Source organism: Anopheles merus, chromosome 2R, assembly GCF_017562075.2.
Source record: "Anopheles merus strain MAF chromosome 2R, AmerM5.1, whole genome shotgun sequence".
Classification (NCBI taxonomy): domain Eukaryota; kingdom Metazoa; phylum Arthropoda; class Insecta; order Diptera; family Culicidae; genus Anopheles; species Anopheles merus.
Window position 1 is genome coordinate 50,027,591 of NC_054082.1, and position 22,805 is coordinate 50,050,395.

The window sequence follows — 22,805 nt, forward strand, 5'->3', positions numbered from 1 at the left end:
CGATGACACGTCGATATCGATTACGTACAAAGTTAGCGGGAAATGATAAAAGAAATGCCTCGGAAACCCTGAATATCGCGGCGACTGCTACACGGGCCAGATGTGATAGAGTTTCATGAATGTATTAGCTTTTGCTGTTTTCCTGCTCCATCCATTTTTGGAACATTGTAACGGCACGCTGTGTGAGGTCGGTGTAACCCGCAATCACTTCCTTGCACCGCTCGTACCACCGCCGAACAGCGGCATACGGTGAGAGCTCAAACTTCAGCACCACCAGCATGGAAACGGTGCACACGAGCGAATAGTCCGCCACAGTAAGACAATCCCCGGCCACGAAGGCACTGTGCTGCAGAATTCCATCCAGCACGGCAACCGCTTCGATCAGCTTTTGGCGATCGGTCTCTACCGGTGTGGCCCGTTCCAGCACGACCGGGCTGTAGTACACAAAGATACACTTGTACAGTGTGCCGCACTCGAACAGCAATCGCTGGTTGACGATGGCCCGACGCAGCGGATCAGGCGGATAGTAGGTGGTTCCGGCCGGTGCGTACTGCTCTGCCAGGTAGATCAGAATGGCGCCTGGCTCGCAGATGGCCACACCATCGACAACCAGTGTCGGTACCGTGTGCTGTGGGTTGATCTTCTTGAACGCCGGGTTGACATAATCCTTTCGGTGCACGTCCAGACTGATCAGGTTGAACTTTAGCTGCAGTGCCTCACCGAGCAACAGTATCGCACGCGATGGCGGTGACAGGATGTTGTAATACAGATCCATGTGTCGTAAGAAGTTAAAACCGACACCACAGAAACCTCACATGCCTTATTTATAGGACAATGGTAGCCAACTAGCGGGCGGATGATGGATTATTGCTGGGCTTGTTATTAGAGGCTACCGTTATTAGCAATTGTATGGCATGTAATTTGGGCGAGCTGTACAGATAGCGGCTCGGCTTGTTACAGTGCATGTAGCATTTCTGTAACTTTCATACGGAAAAAAATCCTCAATGTAACTGCCAAAATATCAAATAATCAAACAGCGAAGGACGGCTAAATTCATTTGGTGGCACATCCCAGAAGTTAAAAATATCCCCAATTTTATTCCATTAGTTGTAATCTACGCATTTCTACGAGTTGATTCGCTTTTTGTACATCAGTCCCCCGGACCTAGTTCAAATTCCGGCAGTACCGAATCAAAATCAATCAGTGGCGCGTTATCTCCACATATTTCGCGATAATGATTTCTCTGCCGTTTGTTTGTTTCTCCTGTCCTCTTTATGTTTTTTTCACTCAACCACTAGAAAACTGCTCAACAAGCGCGAGATAGAATATACGCCGGGGACGCCACTTCACATTGATGAGTTCACAGTCACCAAGATAGGTCCAGGTTGTTTTTTTGTTCAATTTTGTGACCGCTATGTCATCCCACTTGTGGCGTGCACGTTAGGTTGCACAGTATTAGTGAGATAACTCATCACGAAACATGTCTTCAAATCAAGATTCGGGCCTGACAAAACGTTTCGCCAATGCTTGAGCATTAGTCAGTCTGGTGCAGCCGGCGCTTTCGGTCACTGTGCGAACATGGAGCTCTACAGCGATATCGTTTCACCGCCCTGTCAGAATGTGCTCTTGGTGGCTAAGAAGTTAGGCATTGCGCTTAACATCAGGAAGACAAACATTATGGATGCAACGGACGTAGCTGAGTTAACAAAGGTAACCAATTGCCCTCGGCTGAAAGGTACAACAATCAATCAGTGAACTAATGATCACCGATCTTCATTCAAGGTCAATCCGCAACATTTGATCCCAACGTTCGTGGAGGACGACGGGCATGTGATCTGGGAGTCGTACGCAATTGCCATTTACCTGGTGGAAAAGTATGGCCAAGATGATGCCCTCTATCCAAAAGATCCCAAAGTGCGATCCATTGTAAATCAGCGCTTGTTTTTTGATATCGGAACGCTGTACAAAAACATTCTAGCCAACATTGACGTCCTGATCGAGAAGCAGCAACCTTCGGCTGAATTACGCGGAAAGCTGGAGCAAGCACTTGATCTTACGGAGAAGTTTGTTACCGAGTATCGTTTTGTTGCTGCCGATCATCTTACGCTAGCTGACATCTTTATGCTTGGTAGCATTACTGCCCTGGAATGGTTTAGGTACGATTTGGAGCGTTATTCCGGCATTCGGGGATGGGTTGAGAGAGTAACGGCCCAATTCCCCGATTATTCCGACTTTCACAAGGAGATAAGGGAAGCCACTAAGCAGTACGTTGCAACGCACTGTCCGCATTTGGAATATTAGAGTTTGTCCTTTTTATGGCATAAATACTCAAACATGATATTTGCAGTTTCAACAGTTTACAATAAACGAGCGAAAACAAAGAAATGTGAGCACATATACTCTTTTTTAATCGGATCATAACAATACAGAGAAGCTAAAACCACGGAAAAATAAGAATTCTACCTAGGCCGTTTGCAATTTTGCCAATCTATTTTCTACACGTTCCCTCGGTCAGCTATCTATGTAATAAGGTAAAAAAAATCGATAACACGTCCGATTAAAACATGTCGATAGATTACAGAATGATAAAAGAATAAAACAAATCTGTGTAAATGATATGACAGGCAAAAAACACTATTTGGCACAACATAGATAGCCACATTTGCCCTATGAAACGCGATTGCAGTCATTCAGTCTCACTCTTTATTCTTCCGCAGCCAAGCGTTGCAACCATGTTTTATTGGCGGCCTTTTAGTTTCAGTTACTGATGTTCCAGATTTACTCTCGTCTATGTCTATGATTTACTCTAGTCCACGTGATCCTCTGTCGATTGAGATACGTCATACACTATGTACTTTTAATGATCCTCTTCTATCCTGTTTCAGGTTGTTTATCCACTTTTACTATCTCTTTGATTTTGACTCCTCTCTTTACCCTTTCAATAATCGTCTTCTTTCTTCTAATTTATCCAATTCTTCTACTAAGTTTTCTTTTACTCTCTTTTTGTCTCAAGGTTTATGATAGTCTCTTTGCGCTCAACGATGTAAGGCTTTTGCCATTTGTTAACTTAATCTAGCTTTACCTAACTAAAAATTAAATTTTGAACTATTATTTACGTCAAGAGTCCTTAGAAGAAGGAATTCAGATTGTTGGGTTTTTTCCTTCATCCGTTCGGTCATTTCATAGCCGATTTCAGGTAGAGGTTTATAGTACCAGTTGTATCATACAGTCTACGGTATACAGAATATCTATTAGATAGGATTTTTTGTTCTAATAAATAAAAACAGCCGGTTTTGCCGGTCTCATGATACAGTCGTCAACTCATACGACTTAACAACATGCCCGTCATGGGTTCAAGCCCCAAATAGACCGTGCCGCCAAACGTAAGACTGACTGTCCTGCTATGGGATGGGGGGGGGGGGTAATCCAAAAGTCATTGAAAGCCAACCCCATAAGTGGTACAGAGCCAGGCATTGACCGACAACGATTGTAAAGCCAAAAAGAAGACGAATAAATAAAAACAACCAGTTACTTTGCAATGAACGAGTTTCCCCGTAGATTACTCTTGACATCCTATTCGGCTAATAAGACTTCATTCCGATGTTCAGATACATATTTACCACTACACCAGCGTATGTTTAATTTTCGCGTAAGTCGAATTTAGTAGTTTCCGGCCAAAATATAGCTAATATTCGATCGAGTTTGCTGTAGCTGTAAGAATTTATTCATTTAATCAATTATTTCATTGAATTCTATAAAAAGATTGCTATTTAAGTCTTTTTAAATGATTATTAAAATTCAGTCAAAAGGAAGTCTACCTTGAATTTGTCAATTGATGTGTCTAATTGGTACAATTAGCTCAAAGAATGGTCAAATGAGATAGATGAATAGTTATTGTTGAATAAATTCGTGTGGAAAATTTGGTTATTTCTGTCGTTTTAGCGATTTCAAACTTTTATCAAGAATACAGGGGTGGTCCCGTGGTACAGTCGTCAATTTGAACGACTCAATAACATGCCCGTCATCGGTTCAAGCCCAGAATGGACCGTTCCTCCGTAGCAAGGATTGACTATCCGGATGCGTGATAATGAATTAAGTCTTGACAGCCTGTAAAGGCCGGCATGTCCGCGTAGGACGTTACGCCAAATAGAAGAAGAAGATGAAGCAAAAATACAGGTAATGGCTGAGATACCCGGTACCTCGCGGTAAAGCGGATTCGGAGTTACAGGGGTTTCTAAATTTGACAATTCTTTGAGATAATTACTGATGTAGCACATGAACCCAAATTAGCTACCTCGTACTTTATAGCTGATTTGGGGCTGTTTAACGAAAAATCGGTCCGATGTCGTACTTTGTGGCTGATTAGCCTGATGTGTATGGTGCATGATGGAATTTGAAGGCTTGTTAAGATGATGTGCCGAACGTTGTGGAACTTTATAGCTTTTTAATGCATGACATCGGTACGAGGTGGCCCTTGTCAAAGTGTCAAAGACTGGTGCCGTCAATCATCTCGTTGCTGCTGCCTAAGCTAGTTAAGTTTATTTAAGGAGGATTATTGAGTGAAGTGATTGTGATTGTACAGTAAATTGTGTAACAATTTGCATAATTCATGAATATTAAGGATTTAAAATTATACGCATGTACACAAACAAAACAAATCCTGTTGTTTATTTCATCGATGACGCTTACTTGAAAATAAAACATAAAGAAAAATAATCCCCTGTACCCTGGCATAAGGAAGCTGCTTAAGCGCTGTTTGAAACACCCACCTGGAACTTTGATGCTGTTTATCTACTGCAAAAGGCGAATTCAAGCAGCGATCTTTAGCATGCCAAAATTAGCTGCTTAAGCATTTTTGGCTATTTGGGAATTATATAATGCAAAATAATTTCGTAAATCGTATGATGTCAAATAATTAATTAACAAAGTAAATCCAGCACATACAAAATTGCACGAAACTTAACTAAAGTAAAATCTAACTAAAACCTATACAATTTATTTTGCATTGAACAATTGATGGAAAACATTGTACGGATTTGTCATATGAACTGTCAAAATTGAAAATTTGCGTAACTCTGGGAAATACAGGCGGTCCCCGAGATACACGGTTAATGCCCAAGTGCCACAGATTAAGCTTAAACGACTGGAAAATCGAATATCCATAGAAAAAAACCAAAGCTCCATAAGCTTTATTGGTTTGCTCAATAGATGGATGGCGTATTACAAAACAACTAATCATTATATTGCTGTCCTTTTCTTGCAATGTGTGTTTCGACACTCTATAGCCTTCTAACTTTCCGAGCAAAAATCTATAAGATTGGTCGTGTGGGTATTAACATGGGTATTAACACCATCGATCATTACTCAAATCACACTTGCTTTAGTGCTGGCGTTTACATAGGAGTTTAGTATTTAAACAATCGTATCGCCGTTCTAGTTCTAGCGATGCATAACTGCGAAACCGTACAACAGTACAGAGGGAATGAGTAAGCTCTCCAAGCGAGGAAAAAAACGCTCCACTGGTTGGGTATCCCACCACCAGATGGCGCCACCAGCTTTTTTTTGCTATTTTTAGAATGCATGAGTCGTTTGCCGTCTGCTAAACGAAGTCTTTCTATATTCCGTTTAGGAAGAGAGCTTGATTCGTTTAGAACCCGTTTAGTGGTCGTTTAGTGGATTTGTAGCACTTGGGTGGGGACCAAAACCGGCCGCAAAATACTGCGTATCTCGGATTTCCGCGTAAGTCGAATCTCGTAATTTCCAGCCAAAATATCACTAATTTTCGTGTAATTTTGCTAGTAGGGGGTGGTTTTATGATTTATGACGGTGATATGATTCTGACTTAATGTAACAGTTTTGAACCTTTTGATAGATAGTTTTTAACATTCGAACAAAACAGAAATTATGTGGCATTTTACTTATTTTACTAGGAAATTATTTGGATTAATATGTCAAATGAGAACAATTTGTTCAAAGAAGTGTCAAATTTAGAAAACCGCGTATCTCCTAATCCGCGTATAAAAGGTACCGTGTATCTCGGGAACCGTCTCTACTGTATTTCCTTCCTCTAACAACCGTAACGTAATTTATGGATACACCACAAACAAACAAATAAACATTGCATTTTTCATCCTTTCTTTTGTGCACAATTTAAAAATGCATTCCAAAAATATTTTCAGGATCCAACCATTAGATTGTCTGTTTATTAAATAAAGCTAGTTTACGGTTTGCTTGTTACAATAAAATGTGAAAATTGGTATCATTTAGTTCCCAATTCGTACGAAGACATTTTGCGAGCGTTACGAAGCGTTATTGTAGCAACGTACAGTGGGCGCAATGGTAACGCTCGTGGAAAAATCACACTGGTCGTTTTCCGTATGCGCATTTGCTACATAAAACACAAACAATACGATTTACAACCAGCTGTAAAATGTAATAATGTTCTAAAAATCGCAATGAACTGTTTCTCGTAATCCTCAGACACATTGCACAGTTTGTTTTGAAACCATAGCTGTTATGCTTTGGTAAAAAACTTCATTTTTGAATTAATATTAGAAAAATGCGAAGCACGTCAAAAACGGTTATAAAATTATTCATTTGAAGTTCGATGTGCATGTGCTTTGATGATGCTTTACGGTGCTTTGATATACGACCACACAAACAGATATACCCAATCAGATATACGTTTTTAATTTGATGATCCGATGATTTGAATAAACATGGAAAGCATACAATCTGACCTAACGTCCTTTTGTTTGCAACCTATGTTCGGTACAAGTTCTGCGTGTGTAGTGGTGAACGCTTGACAGCATCATGGTCGCGTCAGTTTGTTGGAAAAGTGGTGCGTCGCGTCGTAAAGCATTTTATGACCCGCAAACTAGAGCAGGAAGAGGTGCAATCGTGTTTAAATGTAAAGCAGAATTTGGTTCTGTGTATAAACCCTGCTCATTAGCGTAATCTTGTTCCTTTGCAAGCGGTACGGATCGCGAATCGGTTGCGCCTTAAAAAGTCCAGCATACAAGGGGCCAAATTGTTCGCCATTTCGCCAGCTTGTAGGCATCGCTGTGTTTGCCTTCTTTTGTGTGCAATCAGTGTTTGGTGCAAGTTCACTTGGGGTTTGCTGTACCGGGCGCATAACATTCCCAAAGCGGTACGGGGTAAACCTGTAACAATAATCGACACAACAGCCGGAAACAGCCTTCAACCCGAAACCATGGCGGTGGAATGGCGACGCGATGCCACGGAACAGCTCATACAGTCGTACAAGAAGCATCCGGTCCTGTACGATATGCGTCATCCGCGCTACTACAACAAGACCTTCCGCGGGAAGGCGCTGTCGGAAATCGTGGACGACGTGCAGCAGGTGCGACCGGACACATCGATGAAGGACGTGCTGCGCAAGATACAGACCATGCGAACCCAGTTCGGCCAGGAGCTGACGAAGACGCGCCGTCACTCGATGAACGGTTCCATGTACCAACCGACGGTCTGGTGGTACGAGAGCCTTAGCTTCCTGCAGAACCACATCAAGCACCGCAGCGTGGACGCCGTGCCATCCATGGAGAACGATGGCTGGAAGTCCGAGCACGACGATAGCAGCTCCTACAATGTATCGATCGTCCGCAACCGTGGTGACAGCGGATCGCCGAGCGAGATTAACAACGTCGAATACGAGCACTCGACGGACGGGATGGAGTACGAGACGGAGGTCCACTACGAAATCAATTCGATCGATATGAAGGACATCAAGGCGCTCGAGCTGAAGCCGATCGTCTCCGCGTCGGTTTCGGCGGGTAGCAAGCGCGACGCGCGCTATTTGGAACGCTCTGACCGGAAGGTGGCGCGCACATCCCAAGTAAGCTTGAAGGATGCAAAAATCGTAACTCACCACTCGCCCACGCCCGAGCCGGTGCCGGCGGAGCCGTCCGCTGCAACGGTGGTGGAGCTGAAGCCCGTTGCCTCCATGTCCGACAACATAGCCTTTCCGACCGTTTCGCTTTCGAATGCGCGCCATGTGAGCCTGGGCAATTTCGTAGCGTCACAGATGGCCTGCATCAAGGACGATTTCCAGTTCTACGAGACGCAAATGGAAATCTTGAACATCATCAATCGGGGCATTCTTCGCCAGCTGGCAGTGGACAAGAAAAACGCCCGAATTGCCGAGGAAGCTGGCAAAGAAAAGCGGGATGGCCGAGAATAGAGATAATTAGGGACGGCAAGCAGCAGACGAATCTTACGTTTTACTACCGTTAACACTAACCAATGCGCGGATATAGCAAGTTTTTTTTATAGATCGCCTATTCAAGAACTATTTACAGATCCGTAACATTAGCTGAACATTAAACAGAGGACGTTCATAAATCCTGATTTTGGATTTTGTACAGTAACAGTATGGTGTATTTTTGTTTTTTTTTCAATAAAGGAATAGTCTGATAGTATCACAATCGGTTTCAAATGATAAATCTTTTTTCGTTGGATCGTCTGATGGTAGGTTGTGAGGAGCGGAGGTATCTGCCCGGCTCTGTTCAGATGCTTGGTGGAGATAGGTTTGAAAATAGGACGAATAATGTGGCCTCAACCACCGGTCAGGGAACGGCTCAATTCCCAGCACCATTCTTTTCTTCTGCGCCAATCCGCTCCTGATAGGCTTCCCACAGTCGGTCGCGGTAGATGCGGGCAGTTTCCGACGGCGTTTTGGAGGAGAGAATCCCACGCCCCACAACACAGATGTCAGCGCCACGCTCTTTAACGACCCTCTCCGGGCTGTCGTATAGCTGGCCGAGTCCGTCGACGCCTTCCTCCAACTTGACGCCGGGCGTTAGCTGCAGCAAGCCGGGTGGTGCAACCAAATCCTTGCTCTGGCAGACGATGCCTGCCACAAAGTCAGTGTCCATTTCCGTCGCTATCTTCATCGTTGCCGACGAATACTTCTCATCGGTCAGTGCACCCTCCGTGCTCATTTCGGCCAGCAAAAAGACACCGCGCGACGCCAGCGGCCGTTCCGCGTTGATCGCCGATTTCAGCCCCTTCAGTATGCCCTGGCCGGGCAGGGCGTGTACCGTCACCAGATCGGCCCAGTCAGCGATTCGGTGCAGGCCACCGACGTACTGCTGTGCGACCGTGTTGCCGATGTCCGCAAACTTGCGGTCCTCCATCAGCAGAAAGTTGTGCTGCCGGGCGAGGGACTGCAGCGAACGCACAAACTGCTCGCTAAAGTCGCTGACAATGTCGCAATGCGTTTTCAACAGACAAATATAGGGGCCGACCGCGTCGGCCAGGTTCAGAATGTCTTCGCTGTTGGTCATATCGGCGGCCAGACAGAGCGTGGTCTTCTTCGCGGCCATCAGCTTCAGCAGGTCCTTCGCCAGCGGACACTTGGCCAGATCGGCCCGGGCTTCGAAGCTCATCCGGGTGCGGCTTAGCTCGTTCACCACCGTCGTTCCGTTCTTCACGAACGATCCGTCGCTGCGGATCTGGCACGCCTCGATGTACTTGGCCACCGCCTTTACCGTGCTCTCCTCGACGCGTTTCGTCTCCAGCATGACCTGCATCAGGTAGGACAGTGTGAACAGCGAGTGCATTCGAACGCCACGCTCTTCCGTGTTCTGCGCTCCGCCCTGCTCGCGATCGACCACAACGATCGCGTCCGTCACGACCAATCCTACAACGGAAATTGTTTAAATACAATTGTTTACACCGTTCGGCACGTTGGTTTTGGCGTGGACCAAAGAGTAAAACAAAACACTCACCCTCTGACCGGAGATCGTCCACCGTCTCCAAGATGCTCGAACCCGACGTGACCACATCCTCAATGATGAGACACTTGTCCCCGGCATCGAACTTGCCCTCGACCAGCTTCTTCGTACCGTACTTCTTCTGCTCCTTGCGCCGTATCAGCATCGGTTTATTGGCCTTAATTGAAATCAGCGTTGCTACGGGCAGTGCTGTGTAGGGCACACCGCACAGATGGGTTCCAGACGTGTTCAGCTTGTTATCGACGATGAACTCCTGCAGCATATCGGCCAGAGTGTCCTATGGATGGGAAGCAACACCAAAAAAAAGTTGTAAAACCTAAACCGGTCAAACCAATTGGCACCACGCAGTAGGAAACACTTACCATCACATCCGGGTGGCTTACAATCACACGCAGATCGAAGTAAACCGGCGAGTTTATGCCCACCTTCATCTTAAAATCACCAAACTTGAACGCGTTTATGTCGTATAGCTTTGTAGCCAATTCTTTGCGCTTCGCATCGCTCAACATTTTCACCGCTTTACTTTACACTTCCTTGGGAGAATTAACGAACCGCTTGCTAACAACTCGCTGCACGTGGTTTCTGACAAAATGTGCCAAGTGTGCTTTTCTGATGACTCTTGCTATAAGCGTCACTGGAGGATGGCAGTGCGGTGGTGGTGGTGGAGATACCGGTGCACTGGGTTTTTTTTTACGACGGTTGATCTTTATCAATACAGCACACTGTCTCACAAATACAACTCAAAATGTGTGTAATTCTTGTTTGTTTAGCATGGACCCGGATGACAGGGGATACAGATTTTACTGGTTCTTTCAGCCAAAGACGGTGATGGAATGATTGTCAAGACGATTGTAGTACGCCCATAGATCTCCATAGCGACGCGGTAGGACAGGATTGTCCAACTTAACGTGAAACAAATCGATTTGTTTCTCTCGCAACAAAAACGTTCCCGCAACTTTGACATAGACCCGGCCCTTAGCGCAAAACGTGTTCTATATTAAACCGTTCAAAAGATGAACATTTTATCCAACTTGTGACCGTGACTGTAACATATAAAATTCGTATTATTCGAAAAACTAACATATAGGTATTACAAGAATAATTCCCATCAAATAAAATGTGCCTACCCTGTATGCAGTAACAACGCACAAATACAACCTTTTTCGATTTCAATTCACACACACACTATCGCGTTTCGGACGCATTGGTGGCACGTGGACGCACCACGAGCCTGTGGCCCACCCCGTATCGTATGCGCGGCATATGGAATGGAAATCGAGCGTAATAAATCCAGAGCGGCATCTACGGCACAGGCAGCGACGAAATGTTTATCTAACCAAAGTGCACTGTAAGCAACAATATGCATGTTCTCAATTCCAAACGCATTTCCAATCTCTTCGTTCATCATGTAAATCATTCTAAATATATAATACATTGATGTTTTCGGAAGGTAGTTTGAAGCGTGGTATTATATCGTACTTTTGACGTTTCAAACCATTCTACAAGGTCTTTTGACCCCGGAAATCCAAAGCATCACACGCTCACTAATGCGTAACAGGTTAAACCAGTTCGGATAAAGCTCATCCAGCACATGGTCGTTTTTGGTGGATGAGCAACACAACTCTAAATTTAACGTAAAACAAATGCGTAAGAAAGCAAAACATTTTTAACTATTTTCCATAATTTCTTTCCTTTCTGGACGAATAAATGTTTGTTGTTAACGTCACTCTAAAATCAGTTACATCGGCAATAGCAATATTGTTTAAATTACCCCAATCTAAATGCTTTTTATTTTACACTTTGTGAAATTATCAAATGTCGTCCACTTTTCGCACAACTGATTAGTTTTTTGTTTATTTTGGCGACATTACAGCAGTATCCTCCTCATTCCTGCTGCAAATTATCTTACCATTACTTTGTTTAAGATTAGCTTGATGTTTCAATCGGCCACATGTGTTGTATATTTTCCTATTTAGTGCACTAATCGTGTCCTCTCTCTCTCTCTTTCTCTTAGTCAGTACAAAATTATCACTATCGACATGTTGGGTGACGCACATGTGCATTGTTATATCAACTTACTTAATTAAACGCTACCACACGATATCACAGACAAAGTCGCAATGTGTTTTTGACTTAAGTGTACGGTTTAGATTGCATCACTCCTTTCCGAAACATCGTCCGGGGATCTTGGTTTGAAAGTTAGTTTCTCATTGTTGAGCTTCTTAAATCGCTTAATAGCGAACAGGCAGCACAAATCAAGCGGTTACCCTACAGGGTATCTCATCAGCATCATGAAATGAGCGATTCACCCATCGTTGTTCACTTCTTATCACAATATGTAGGCACAATCAATTGCCTCAATAAAACGTGATTATGAAGGATGTTGCAGTGTGTTTGTAAAATTTGTTTAAAAATTAAACACGTGTGCTTATAGATCAATATGACTAAAGGCTAAACCGGGACAGATGGGGGAAACTATAACGCAATCTTAACGTTGCGTTAGCAGTAAATATCAAACAAAAAGATCAAATAAAGATAAAGTGCATCACTGCTCGTCTCACAATGTAGACAACACAAAGGAAGGTGTTAAAAAAGTAAATTTTGCTATAGTAATGCTGCACTGCAGCATCCTGCATCATGTAGACAAAATCGGTGCTAGAATCGCATCGCAATCGCATAAAGCTAAAAATGGTCACATTTTCCCCATCCACAGATGAAAAAGGTATGAAGAAATGAAAGAACGTAACTACTTACTCATCTCTATGCTCCTTTTGCGTCACCATGGAATCTAAGTTCCACGTCACCTTCGCTTGCACCTCTCGCCGTTTCATTGTGTTATTCTGGTTACTAGTTTGATTATCACCCCCAGCGGGCGTATATCTTCTTCTCTGATTAGCAGCACTACCTTCTGCGTTCATCGATTCTCTTACTTCACTAGTGTTACCATTTTCTACCGTTAAAGATCGCTGCTGATCGTCCGTCCCCGCCGTCCCGGACTCTACTGGCTCGCGCATTTGCTGGCGCGTAATGAAGCCAACGGCAGTGGCTTTTCCGAAATTATACGTACCTCGCTTATTGGGACCTGCCCCCATTGCCGGCTTTCGTTCCGCTGTGGGTCCATCCTGTCCACTGCCGTCCGCGCCGGCAGGTGGCCGTCGCTTTGGACTTTTCGTGGCATTTTTCATCAGTTGAGCATTTTCGTAGTATCGGATTAGCTCGTAATTGTCGTTGTTTTCCTCCTTGAAATAGCTCGGTTTGGTAAACTTGTACCCGCTGGACAGGGAAGGGACAGCGCCACTCGCATTCTCCGTTTCTTCGTCCTCGTTGTAGTAGGGCCTAAAGATTGGTTCCCGCGAGCAGTCGGCCAGCGCATGGTAGCTATGAGAAAGCAGGCGCGGAAACCGACTGATCCAGTACTGGGTGAATTGGTGCGGTATCGACCCGAGCGCACTTTGCATGGACGGGGTTAGCTCGTGATAGTGATGTTTCTACAAAAGAGAGAAGGAATAAATAAAAGTGGGGCGATTTTTTTCCATAATACACAATTCCCTCATTACGTACCTTATTCCTTAGTGCACGCAAAAGATCCCGCACGCTGTACCCCTGGTAGCCACGGAATTTCCTTAAATCGGCTGTAATTTCGGCATCCAGATATCGGCTCCAGTCCTCACGCACTACAAAGCGCGCGTTTTTCTCCAGCGATCGCAGCGGTTCGGTCAACACTTCCAGCTTTTCTACCCGGTCGCTGACGTCTTGCAGGAACGCGAGAATTCGGCCGTTGTTCCAGAACAGCGGATGCCTCGAGACGGCTTTGGCGGAGGGTCGCTTGCCCGGTTCCGACCGTATCATATCGGTGACCAGCTCTTCGGCCAGTATCGTGCGGCAGTCGGGTTGCGAGTTTTCTCTCCGCAGCATGCCGAGATCGAACTCGTCGGACAGGATGTTTGCCTGCCGCTTCAGATTGTCGCCAAAGGGATGAAACCCGTCCGACAGCACGTAGTAAAAAACGCAGCCGAGCGAAAAGATGTCCACCGAGGTGGTCGCCCGCTGGCCACGCTGCATTTCCGGCGCGATCCAACCGTCCGTACCGGTCACACCGGACCGGCGGGAGAAGCTCGCCTTGCCGTAGTTGAGCTTTTTGCACAGGCCAAAGTCGGATATCATCGCCCGGACGCGCTGCCTGTTGTCGGGCAGCGAGAGCAGAATGTTCTGCGGCTTAATGTCCCGGTGCACAATGCTGAGCGAATGCAGATGCATCAGCCCGCTCGTCGCCTGCCTGAGGATGTCTAGGGCGGATATTTTCTTGCGCAGCAGCCCCACCGTTACCGTGTTGGCGGCGACCACCGTCGAGGTGCCTTTACCGTCCACGTAGTCTTGCAGCGTCGCCGCACACAGCTCCACCGCGATGTACCGGAACTGGCGATCCTGCTCGGTGCAGAAGTACCGCACCACATTCTCATGCGCATCGCTCTCGCGCAACAGCGTCACTTCACGGTCTGCCAGGGTGAAGCATCCGGGAAGGATGCGCTTCACCGCCACCTCGCGCTTCTCGAACATCCCCCGAAACACGAACGTTCCTTCGCAGCCCTTCCCCAGCACATTCTGCGTGTTGAAGTTGATCTTGCCCACACGCATCTCGCCGTCGCCGAAATCCATCGGCTCGCTATAGCTACCGCTGCCGCTTCCTCCACTCCCGCCGGAACTTCTGTTCGAGTTGCTCGTTTGCGAACCTTGCTGGCTCTGCTCCTTCAACGCTTTCATCTGAAGATTGAAATAGTAAAACCCGAAGACAACCAAGCCGAACAGCATGATGAGCAGAATCGTGGGCAGCTTGTTCGGCTGTGCATCGAGCCACAGTTTAGTGTCCATGTAGAACCGGCTGAACAACGCTCTTATAAAGTCTGTGCTGCCCTGCAGCTTCATCGAGTTCGTTTCGTTCGTTTCTCCATATTCGAGCTCACGCTCTCCGTCGTCGTCGTCTGTCGGCACGCCGATAGTACTTTGGGGGCGTTTGGGTGCTTTCAGCTTGGGTAAAGCTACCCCCGGCGGTCCACCGACCAGCATGGTGGATAGTTCGTGATGCTTCCACAAACCTTTTCCCATCGAGGCTGGACCACTTGGCGCGATATCCAGCTTAATGCTATCGTCCGTCTTTGGCGTTTGGTAGTGGCCCAGTATTATAATGTTTTCATTCTTCCCTCCAAGGCGGTTGGCTTTCGAAATGAGCTCTCGCCCAGGCGCATCATCTTGATTGTTATCACTCAATGCGGCAGACGACGAGGGTGACGATGCCGGACGTCTCTTTAGCGGTCCACCCAACAAATTGATTGACGGTTCCGAGGGCAGTGTGGCGGTATTTTTGTCTACCAGTGACGGTATGGCATACAAATTGTTGCCTGCTTCGCCAATGTACACGGTTTCGCTAAAAAGATGGAGCTAAATTATACCAAACGAGCCTTGTTATACGCTGCAACGTGGCCAGCAACACTTACAATAGTTTCATGTCGTCAAAGTTGCCGCTCTCGGCTCTTTCATTTATCTCCTGCAGCACCTCATCGGACACGGTCTGAAACGGCACGCTCAGCAGTCCCTCCGAACCGAGCAGAAAAACGGCTACCACTGGGCTGGAAAGATCCTTCTGCCACATCGGTGTCCCTTTGTTCTGCTCAAACGTGGCCGTCAACCCGGACGAGCTGCTGGTAAGGTGTAGGAACTCTGCAAAGGAATTGAGAAAACAAATTAGCTAAGATTTCAGTTTATTCAATATACCACTGAGCCATCTATACTAATTTTTTTTTATATCTTTACATATCCTATAATAAGGCAACCAACAATTAGGAGTATACAAGTCGCCCGATTCATTTCATTTAGATTTGTAAAATTATTAAAAATATTCAGAAACATATTATTACAAAAAAATAATAAAAACCCTCATAAAAAATGAATTCTATTCGACAAGCCACTCTATTGTGAGCAACAGTACATCTGTGTTTACGCCCCAAAAGATCGATAATAAAGTAATTCAAAATTCATTATGGGAATATATCCACCCCTACCGTTACAAGTAATTGATAAACGCCATTTGCTGCGCCGGCCAAACAGAGAACCTCCATTTCGTGCAAGTAAAAGTTGTCAAAGCAGAACAAAAGTAAATGCTTCTATCCGTTAAATGTGCGACTATCGAAACAGCGACACAAACACCAGCGATCGTCGTGCTTCGAGACATTTCTAACGCACATTTCATCGGCGTACGCTACATGCCCCGATAATGCTGGCATAATTCCACCGCACATTGCCCATTATTGACGCGTGGCTTATGCTCGGGGTGGTTTACACTTCGCGCCTTGAAAAATCCCCCGTACAGTACAATAAAAACACAAAATTCGAGAACACAGCCTGATAAGATGGCAGGTAGGAGCAACGCGAACCGAACGCGCTTGTGTTTTAGATGTCGGAACAGGCGTTATCGGTCGATAATGGCATCGAAACTTCGTTCGCTTTCGAGAACCTTACCGAAAGCCTCTGTATGCACTTTCCATTCAGCAAATACTACTACCACTCACCGTACTCTTTGGTCAGCTCCGGGGCCATCGAATGGGCCGAATAGTCAAAAAACGTCACATTCCACGGCTTGCTGTTCCGATCGGTTGCGAGACTGTCGTACATCATGACGGTGTACTGCGTACGGCCCAGATACACTGCGCGGGAGGTCGCCCAGCCAATCGAGTCCGTGCCGTCGGCGTCTTTGGACGCTGTTTGCGGTGGCGCTCCCCCAAACCCGAGCACCTTCTCCCGCTGGCCCGTCTTGGGATCGATCAGGAACCAGACGTCGCTCTTCTTGCCGGAGTACAGTATGCCATCGCTTGACCGGCACGGTGCACTGGCCACCAGCTGGGGGATTGTGTACGGGAGCTTTTTCAGGCCTCCCTCGAGCCCATTCATGCGATAGAGGCTTCCGTCGCGCGGATCGGGCAGATAGTGGGCGGACGTGTCGGACGGCGCAGGTACACGGATCGCCGGCTCGTCTGCGATGGACCAGCGCGTTTCTCCCGTCAGTGGATCGATCGCGGTCAGTCCCCCGCCGAGGGTGGAGAACACCAGCATCGTCTCTTCATCCTTCGCAACGGCTGTGCAGTCCTGCAAATAAGAAAAAAAGTGCCTTTAAAAACTGATTTGCCACAAACAGAAAACTGACTGACTGAAGAGAAAATGCTAATGTTTTGATGAAAAAAGCCTACTTGGCTAGTTACACGTTGACCTTGCGCCTCATCCGTAGCAGCGATTTTAATCTGAACATGTGTAAAATCATCACGTTTGTTATTTTTGCTTCATTTCGCTTCCACTGCGGCATGGGGCGAAGTTTGAAGTGATTTAAAATCCATTTAGTTGGACTTGCGGTGAGCAATTTGGTCATACAGAGACACAACTACACTATTATCGAGTAATTTTCTAGAACAATTTTTCATACAACTTTGTAATCCCGGTAAAATTCATGATTGAACGACAAGCCCGTGGTGCCGGTAAGCGCATATGTGCACAAGTGTGCTTGACACAGTTGTGGCACAGAAATACGTACGGGGCGTGTTGGGAATTCTTCTACTTCTACCAACTACCCTACATTACACTACTTCTTCCAGTTTGATATTACGTTTCAAGTTTTACAAGCTGCCGGTATGACGGTTGATCGAAATGACTCATCCGAAAGTGCGTTCACGATTCGGTACTATGCAATCGTAGCACTAATTTTATCATCTCACCGTACGAAAACGAATCTTTATGATGCTCCAGCCACTACGCCATACAAGATTGCCTTTTCGGTGCCAACACGGCAACATCAACTCTTAATCTAGAAGCATGGCAAAGCGCAGTCAATCCGCCGGTTTTGTCTGCGTTATCATCGAACAGTGTGCCTTGGAAATACCCGGCTTGTTGGAATGTCCGGAGATGGGGTAGGTGGCGCTTACCTGCTGCTGAGACAACGAGGAGGGAGACGCAATTTTTTCTTCCGCTGTGGATCCACCAGCCGCCACCAGCAGAAGCAACACACACACTTGCACCTTCCCGTACATGTTGTTTTCTCGGTCTCTGGCTGTCGTATTGTGTTGTATTGTAAGCACTTGGTTTTCTAGATTCTACTAAAAAATTGGACGCTTTACAGCGACCTTCGGTTCAACAGTTTCCTTTGCCAATGTTTCCACTGCGTTCGCACGGTGGAGAAATGAAGTTAATTTTGTTTTGCCTTTGAGTAGGCAGCAGGAAAATAAAGTTGGTCAAAATAATAACACTCTCTCCAGTCTAGAGGCAAAGCACTCGTTCTTCTATCGTTTTCGCGGAAATGTTTCAAGGGCGGCGTTACATGGGGAGCTAGCTGGCTTTTTGTCCCACATTCACACACATTCCCGGGCCAGCACAATGCGCAATGCAACAAAACACTTTCACGTCAAATAATGCACAATAGAATTTTCGCGAATCATAGTGGCCTGCGTTGTTTGTACCGGACGGCTTGTATTCGTGCACATTGCATCATCCCGCACACAGCGCAGCACTTTGTATTCGTTGTTCCATACTTTCACAAGCCCGCACACGCACAACTATCTATTCATGTTCACGGAATAACTGCGTCTTTAAGGGCTTTCGTCTGGTTGTGCCCAACGGACCCACTAGCACGGGAGAATCATACGGTATGAGTTGGTTTGCTGTTTTGTTGGCTGACACTTCGATGTGTAGATTTTAGTGATGGGCGGGTCGACCCGAACTAGTGATGGGTCATACGACTCCACAAACGGATCGACCCGGAGTCGGGTGCAGCTAAGCCGGAATCGATTCCGATCCGTGGGTGTAACGAATTCGGTAGGTTCAGTAGGTTCAGCAAAGCATATGCGACTCCTACCCGTGGTTGCAACGAGTTCAGTAGGTTAATACAAATTTGGTAGGTTCATCCCAAGTGCCACAAATCCACTAAACGACCACTAAACGGCTTCTAAACGACTCAAGTTCTCTACCTAAACGGAATATAGAAAGACTTCGTTTAGCAGACGCCAAACGACTCATGCATTCTAAAAATAGCAAAAAAGCTGGTGGCGCTATCTGTTGGTGGGATACCCCAACCAGTTGAGCTTCATCGCTTGGAGGAGAGCTTTCTCATTTCCTCTGTACTGTTGTATGGTTTCGCATTGAAGTTATGCATCGCTAGAACTAGAACGGCGATACGATTGTTTAAATACTAAACTCCAACGGAAACCACCAGCACTGAAGCAAGTGAGATTTGAGCAATGGTCATTGGTGTTGATACCCACGTATCTAACCACACGACCATTTATATAGATTTTTGCTCAGAAAGTTAGAAGGCTATATAGGTCATAATAAAATGCAACTTGTCGAAACACATTGCAAGAAAAGGATAGCAATATAATGATGAGTTGTAATACGCCATCTATTGATCAAACCAATGAAGCTGTGGAGCTTTCATTTTTTTTCTATGGATATTCAATTTTCCAGTCGTTTAAGCTTAATCTGTGGCGCTTGGGATATAAGTTCGGTAAGTTCATACGAGTTCGGTAGGTTCCTACGAGTTTGGCTAAGGACTACTGAACTCCTGAATGAATCTGATGAATTCATTGCACCCACTGGTTGGACTCACATATACACTGCTGAACCTACTGAACCTACCAAACCTACTGGAATCAAAATTACAACCCAGTGCGTTTTGGATCGCATTTTTATGACTTCGATCTGGTAGGTTCGGCCCTCAAACCCCCCCCCCTCCTAATCACTAACCCGTACCTACGTAAGTGACACGGAGTCAGGTCGACCCGAATGGTACAAATAGGTTCAGTAGGTGCAATATGTTGAGTCGGGTCAGGTTCAATACTCGACCCGAACTCGCTGCACCAACGGGTCCGAGTCACTTATGCATTTTCACACCCAGTGGCGCAGTGGATTACCGCAGGACTCCACACAGCATAACACGGAGCGCAACATAACAATTGACAGCTGCCAAACGCTTCACAAAACGCTTGGTAAATGAAGTAAAGCGTTTCATTAACTGTCGGTCATCGCAGTAGGTTGGTAGCTTTTCTACGAACAATGAGCTGCCTACTAAGGATATTCACAAAGTAAGACGCGTTTCTTTCACACGCAAAGAAGCGTTTTCTGAAGTGTTTGGCAGCTGTCAGTTGTTATGTTGCGCTCCGTGTTATGCTGTGTGGAGTCCTGCGGTAATAATTAAATTTGCTCATTGATTATGATTTCAACATCATAGCTTCACACCAATAGTGGGCTAAGAAATGTATAAGCATTTTAATATTTTAATTGTTTTAAAAGTAATTCTTAAATTAAATAACATTAATAAATATCAAATATAGTAAGGTAATAGTCATATAATTTTTTTTATTTTAATGAATTATCAATGAATCTAAACTTTATGAACAATTGCTGAACATTCATTAGATTTCGATTATTAGACATTATTATCAATCAATTTGCTCATCCACGACGGTTAAAACAGGCGTTAAAAAATGCTGCTTGGGTTTAAGATAAACAGGCCCCAAATAGCCAGAATTGCTTAAGCAGCTCATTTTGGCACGCTAAAGATCGCTGCTCGAATTCGCCTTTTGCAGTAGTTAAACAGCACCAAAGTTCTAAGTGGGTCTTTCAAACAGCGCTTAAGCAGCTTCCTTATGCCAGGGTACAGGGGATTATTTTTCTTTATGTTTTATTTTCAAGTAAGCGTCATCGATGAAATAAACAACAGGATTTGTTTTGTTTGTGTACATGCGTATAATTTTAAATCCTTAATATTCATGAATTATACAAAATGTCACACAATTTACTGTACAATCACAATCACTTCACTCAATATTCATTCTTCAACTAACGAATCTAACTTGTGCAGCAGCAATGAGATTATTGCCGGCGTCCGTCTTTGACACTTTGACAAGAGCCATCTCGTACCGATGTCATGCATAAAAAAGCTATAAAATTCCACCAAGTTCAGCACATCATCTTAACAAGCCTTCAAGTTCCACCATGAACCCTACACATAGTGCTAATCAGCCGCAAAGTTCCAAAGAGTACCATGTGGCTGTTAAAAAGCTCCATAGTTCCGCAAAGTACCGTCTATCTCTTAATCAGCCACAAAGTACGACATCGGAACGATTTTTCGTTAAACAGCTCTAAATCAGCTATAAAGTACAGCAATTATACGCAGTACGCGATACTCGATATACGCAAATTCGCAGTACGCGATTCCTCTAAATTTGACAGCTCCATGTGTTTTTTGCAAATATTTCAATTTTTTGAAATATTTTATGCTCTTTTTGAATTTCCTTAATGTTCTTAATGCATTTTGCATTAAATTTGTGCAAAAGATACCTATTTTATAACAAAAAACTTTAATGCAAAACTCTGTGGCGATATTTTTCAACCCTCGAACCGGTAGTGTAAACTATTTTTCCATAGGAATCCGCTATACGCGAAAACTCGAGATACGCTATTGCGCTCGGTCCCGTACGATAGCGTATATCGGATAATGACTGTACGAGCTGGCTATTTGGGGGATGTCGTGTTCGATTGGTGCCAGAGCGCAGCCTTACTTTTACCGAATAAGGCAGCGGTAACCGCTCATGCAGGCGTGCGTGCGTTTTCTGAAAATGTATGGAATTTGACACCCGCAGCGGGTGACAGCCCGCAGCCGCATGCGTCAGAATCAAACAATTTTGATTTTTCCGCACGCACGCCCGCAGTAGCGATTACCGCTGCCTAATTTTGATGCCTGGGAATTCGCTCCGATCGCAACTCTTTAGCGTTGCAGCGTAAACACACATTTCGCCCCACGCGTTGTCAAATTTCGTATAGGGTTGTTTCGTGAGGAAGGGGGTGGAAACTATGTTGATGTTGTTGTTTTTCCGCTTGCTTGTCGCCGGCTTAAATGTTGCTTCGAAAACTGAGCACATTTGGCGGCGCAGCCAAAACGTTTGCCAAGGTAGTGCCGACCAACCTGAAAGGTAAAAGTAAAAGTTCCCAAGAATGGCTTACCAGACAGCTGCGCGATCCGTACGTGGAGCGGGCAAAGATGATGAACTACAGGTACGGCCGGGATGGAAAAAGCAGCGCCTTTTGCGGATGAAGCTCGGTTTGTAATCGCAATCGCTTTCCCCTTAGATGTCGAAGTGCATTCAAGCTGCTGGAGATAGATAATAAATATGGGCTCGTGAAACCGGGCCACACGGTGATCGATTGTGGTGCATCGCCCGGTTCCTGGACGCAGATTGCCGTAAAGCAGTCGAACGCGGACGGAGCACTGGCAGGCAAGCCCAAGGGCATGGTCGTGGGTGTAGATCTGCTCCAAATATACCCAATAGAGGTAAGGAAACCACCGATGTATCGTTATAGCTAGCTGACAATTTCCCTCCCGTAGCATGCGATTCTTTTCGGCAATAGTGACTTTTTGCGCAAGGAAACGCAGGACAAGATAAGGGCCAGTCTCGGCGAACGACGAGTCGATTGTGTCCTCTCCGACATGGCACCGAATGCGTCCGGCATACGAGCGCTGGACCAGGAAAACATAACGACCCTTTGCTACGCCGTGCTGCGGTTTGCGATCCTAATGTCCACGCCGAACGCGTCCCTGCTAATGAAGGTGTGGGATAACGGGGACGTGCCCAAGCTGGAGAAAAGCATACTGGAGTACTACAAAACAGTGAAGCGAGTGAAGCCACGGGCGAGCCGGGACGATTCGGCGGAGAATTTCATCCTAGCCCGTGGCTTTGTTGGCATCGAGCGGTGAGGTGATGTGGCAATAAATAGTTGTTTGCGGTTATATTAAAACGGACTAGTCACTCTACAGTGAAAACAGTAAATTCGGAATTGTTTGGGAAAAAAAATCACAAAAACATTTCCAAATTATTTCATTTACTGTTCAAAAAAATCCAGCATTAATGCACATGTGTAGCAGCAAGCGCTCCTATCAGGGTAAAACACGAGCACAGGCGCATCGGACGGAGGAATGATATTTGCACGCGTTTCGAAGCATTTCCCTATTTCCCCTCC

General features: G+C 45.5%; 6 protein-coding genes across 6 annotated transcripts; 3 read left to right on the forward strand and 3 right to left on the reverse strand.

Annotated features, from left to right (window-relative positions):
• Positions 1–118: 118 nt before the first annotated feature.
• Positions 119–1,402, reverse strand: LOC121603693 (glutathione S-transferase D1-like). The gene has a single exon (XM_041932793.1). It carries the CDS (start codon positions 773–775, stop codon positions 125–127), a length of 651 nt encoding a protein of 216 aa, XP_041788727.1. The 5' UTR covers positions 776–1,402; the 3' UTR covers positions 119–124.
• A 106-nt stretch (positions 1,403–1,508) lies between these two features.
• Positions 1,509–2,616, forward strand: LOC121603692 (glutathione S-transferase D5-like). The gene is made up of 2 exons (XM_041932792.1): positions 1,509–1,710; positions 1,783–2,616. The coding sequence occupies exons 1-2, from the start codon at positions 1,579–1,581 to the stop codon at positions 2,299–2,301; spliced, it is 651 nt and encodes a 216-aa protein (XP_041788726.1). The 5' UTR covers positions 1,509–1,578; the 3' UTR covers positions 2,302–2,616.
• A 4,162-nt stretch (positions 2,617–6,778) lies between these two features.
• LOC121587630 lies at positions 6,779–8,387 on the forward strand. Its single transcript, XM_041904587.1, has one exon. The coding sequence runs from the start codon at positions 7,214–7,216 to the stop codon at positions 8,198–8,200; it is 987 nt and encodes a 328-aa protein (XP_041760521.1). The 5' UTR covers positions 6,779–7,213; the 3' UTR covers positions 8,201–8,387.
• Positions 8,368–10,591, reverse strand: LOC121587628 (uridine 5'-monophosphate synthase). The gene is made up of 3 exons (XM_041904586.1): positions 10,118–10,591; positions 9,750–10,032; positions 8,368–9,661 (listed from the first exon to the last, which is right to left on the reverse strand). Exons 1-3 carry the CDS (start codon positions 10,262–10,264, stop codon positions 8,598–8,600), a joined length of 1,494 nt encoding a protein of 497 aa, XP_041760520.1. The 5' UTR covers positions 10,265–10,591; the 3' UTR covers positions 8,368–8,597.
• A 1,098-nt stretch (positions 10,592–11,689) lies between these two features.
• LOC121587627 (serine/threonine-protein kinase/endoribonuclease IRE1) lies at positions 11,690–18,453 on the reverse strand. Its single transcript, XM_041904585.1, has 5 exons — positions 17,720–18,453; positions 16,319–16,892; positions 15,248–15,470; positions 13,317–15,177; positions 11,690–13,243 (listed from the first exon to the last, which is right to left on the reverse strand). Exons 1-5 carry the CDS (start codon positions 17,822–17,824, stop codon positions 12,506–12,508), a joined length of 3,501 nt encoding a protein of 1,166 aa, XP_041760519.1. The 5' UTR covers positions 17,825–18,453; the 3' UTR covers positions 11,690–12,505.
• Positions 18,454–21,601: 3,148 nt separating this feature from the next.
• Positions 21,602–22,780, forward strand: LOC121590733 (rRNA methyltransferase 2, mitochondrial). The gene is made up of 3 exons (XM_041910661.1): positions 21,602–21,842; positions 21,918–22,119; positions 22,174–22,780. Exons 1-3 carry the CDS (start codon positions 21,685–21,687, stop codon positions 22,540–22,542), a joined length of 729 nt encoding a protein of 242 aa, XP_041766595.1. The 5' UTR covers positions 21,602–21,684; the 3' UTR covers positions 22,543–22,780.
• The last annotated feature ends 25 nt before the right edge of the window (positions 22,781–22,805 follow it).

Excerpts from the sequence above, each read along its gene's own strand:
- LOC121603693 (XM_041932793.1), bottom strand. The coding sequence starts at position 775 with ATGGATCTGTATTACAACATCCTGTCACCGCCATCGCGTGCGATACTG.
- LOC121587628 (XM_041904586.1), bottom strand. The coding sequence starts at position 10,264 with ATGTTGAGCGATGCGAAGCGCAAAGAATTGGCTACAAAGCTATACGAC. Across the intron at positions 10,033-10,117 it reads TAAGCCACCCGGATGTGATG|GACACTCTGGCCGATATGCT; the intron begins GTAAGTGTTTCC and ends TCCCATCCATAG. Across the intron at positions 9,662-9,749 it reads GGACGATCTCCGGTCAGAGG|GATTGGTCGTGACGGACGCG; the intron begins GTGAGTGTTTTG and ends TTTCCGTTGTAG.
- LOC121587630 (XM_041904587.1), top strand. The coding sequence starts at position 7,214 with ATGGCGGTGGAATGGCGACGCGATGCCACGGAACAGCTCATACAGTCG.
- LOC121587627 (XM_041904585.1), bottom strand. The coding sequence starts at position 17,824 with ATGTACGGGAAGGTGCAAGTGTGTGTGTTGCTTCTGCTGGTGGCGGCT. Across the intron at positions 15,471-16,318 it reads GGAGCTGACCAAAGAGTACG|AGTTCCTACACCTTACCAGC; the intron begins GTGAGTGGTAGT and ends ATTCCTTTGCAG. Across the intron at positions 13,244-13,316 it reads TGCGTGCACTAAGGAATAAG|AAACATCACTATCACGAGCT; the intron begins GTACGTAATGAG and ends TCTCTTTTGTAG.
- LOC121590733 (XM_041910661.1), top strand. The coding sequence starts at position 21,685 with ATGTTGCTTCGAAAACTGAGCACATTTGGCGGCGCAGCCAAAACGTTT. Across the intron at positions 21,843-21,917 it reads GCAAAGATGATGAACTACAG|ATGTCGAAGTGCATTCAAGC; the intron begins GTACGGCCGGGA and ends CTTTCCCCTTAG. Across the intron at positions 22,120-22,173 it reads TCCAAATATACCCAATAGAG|CATGCGATTCTTTTCGGCAA; the intron begins GTAAGGAAACCA and ends TCCCTCCCGTAG.
- LOC121603692 (XM_041932792.1), top strand. The coding sequence starts at position 1,579 with ATGGAGCTCTACAGCGATATCGTTTCACCGCCCTGTCAGAATGTGCTC. Across the intron at positions 1,711-1,782 it reads ACGTAGCTGAGTTAACAAAG|GTCAATCCGCAACATTTGAT; the intron begins GTAACCAATTGC and ends TCTTCATTCAAG.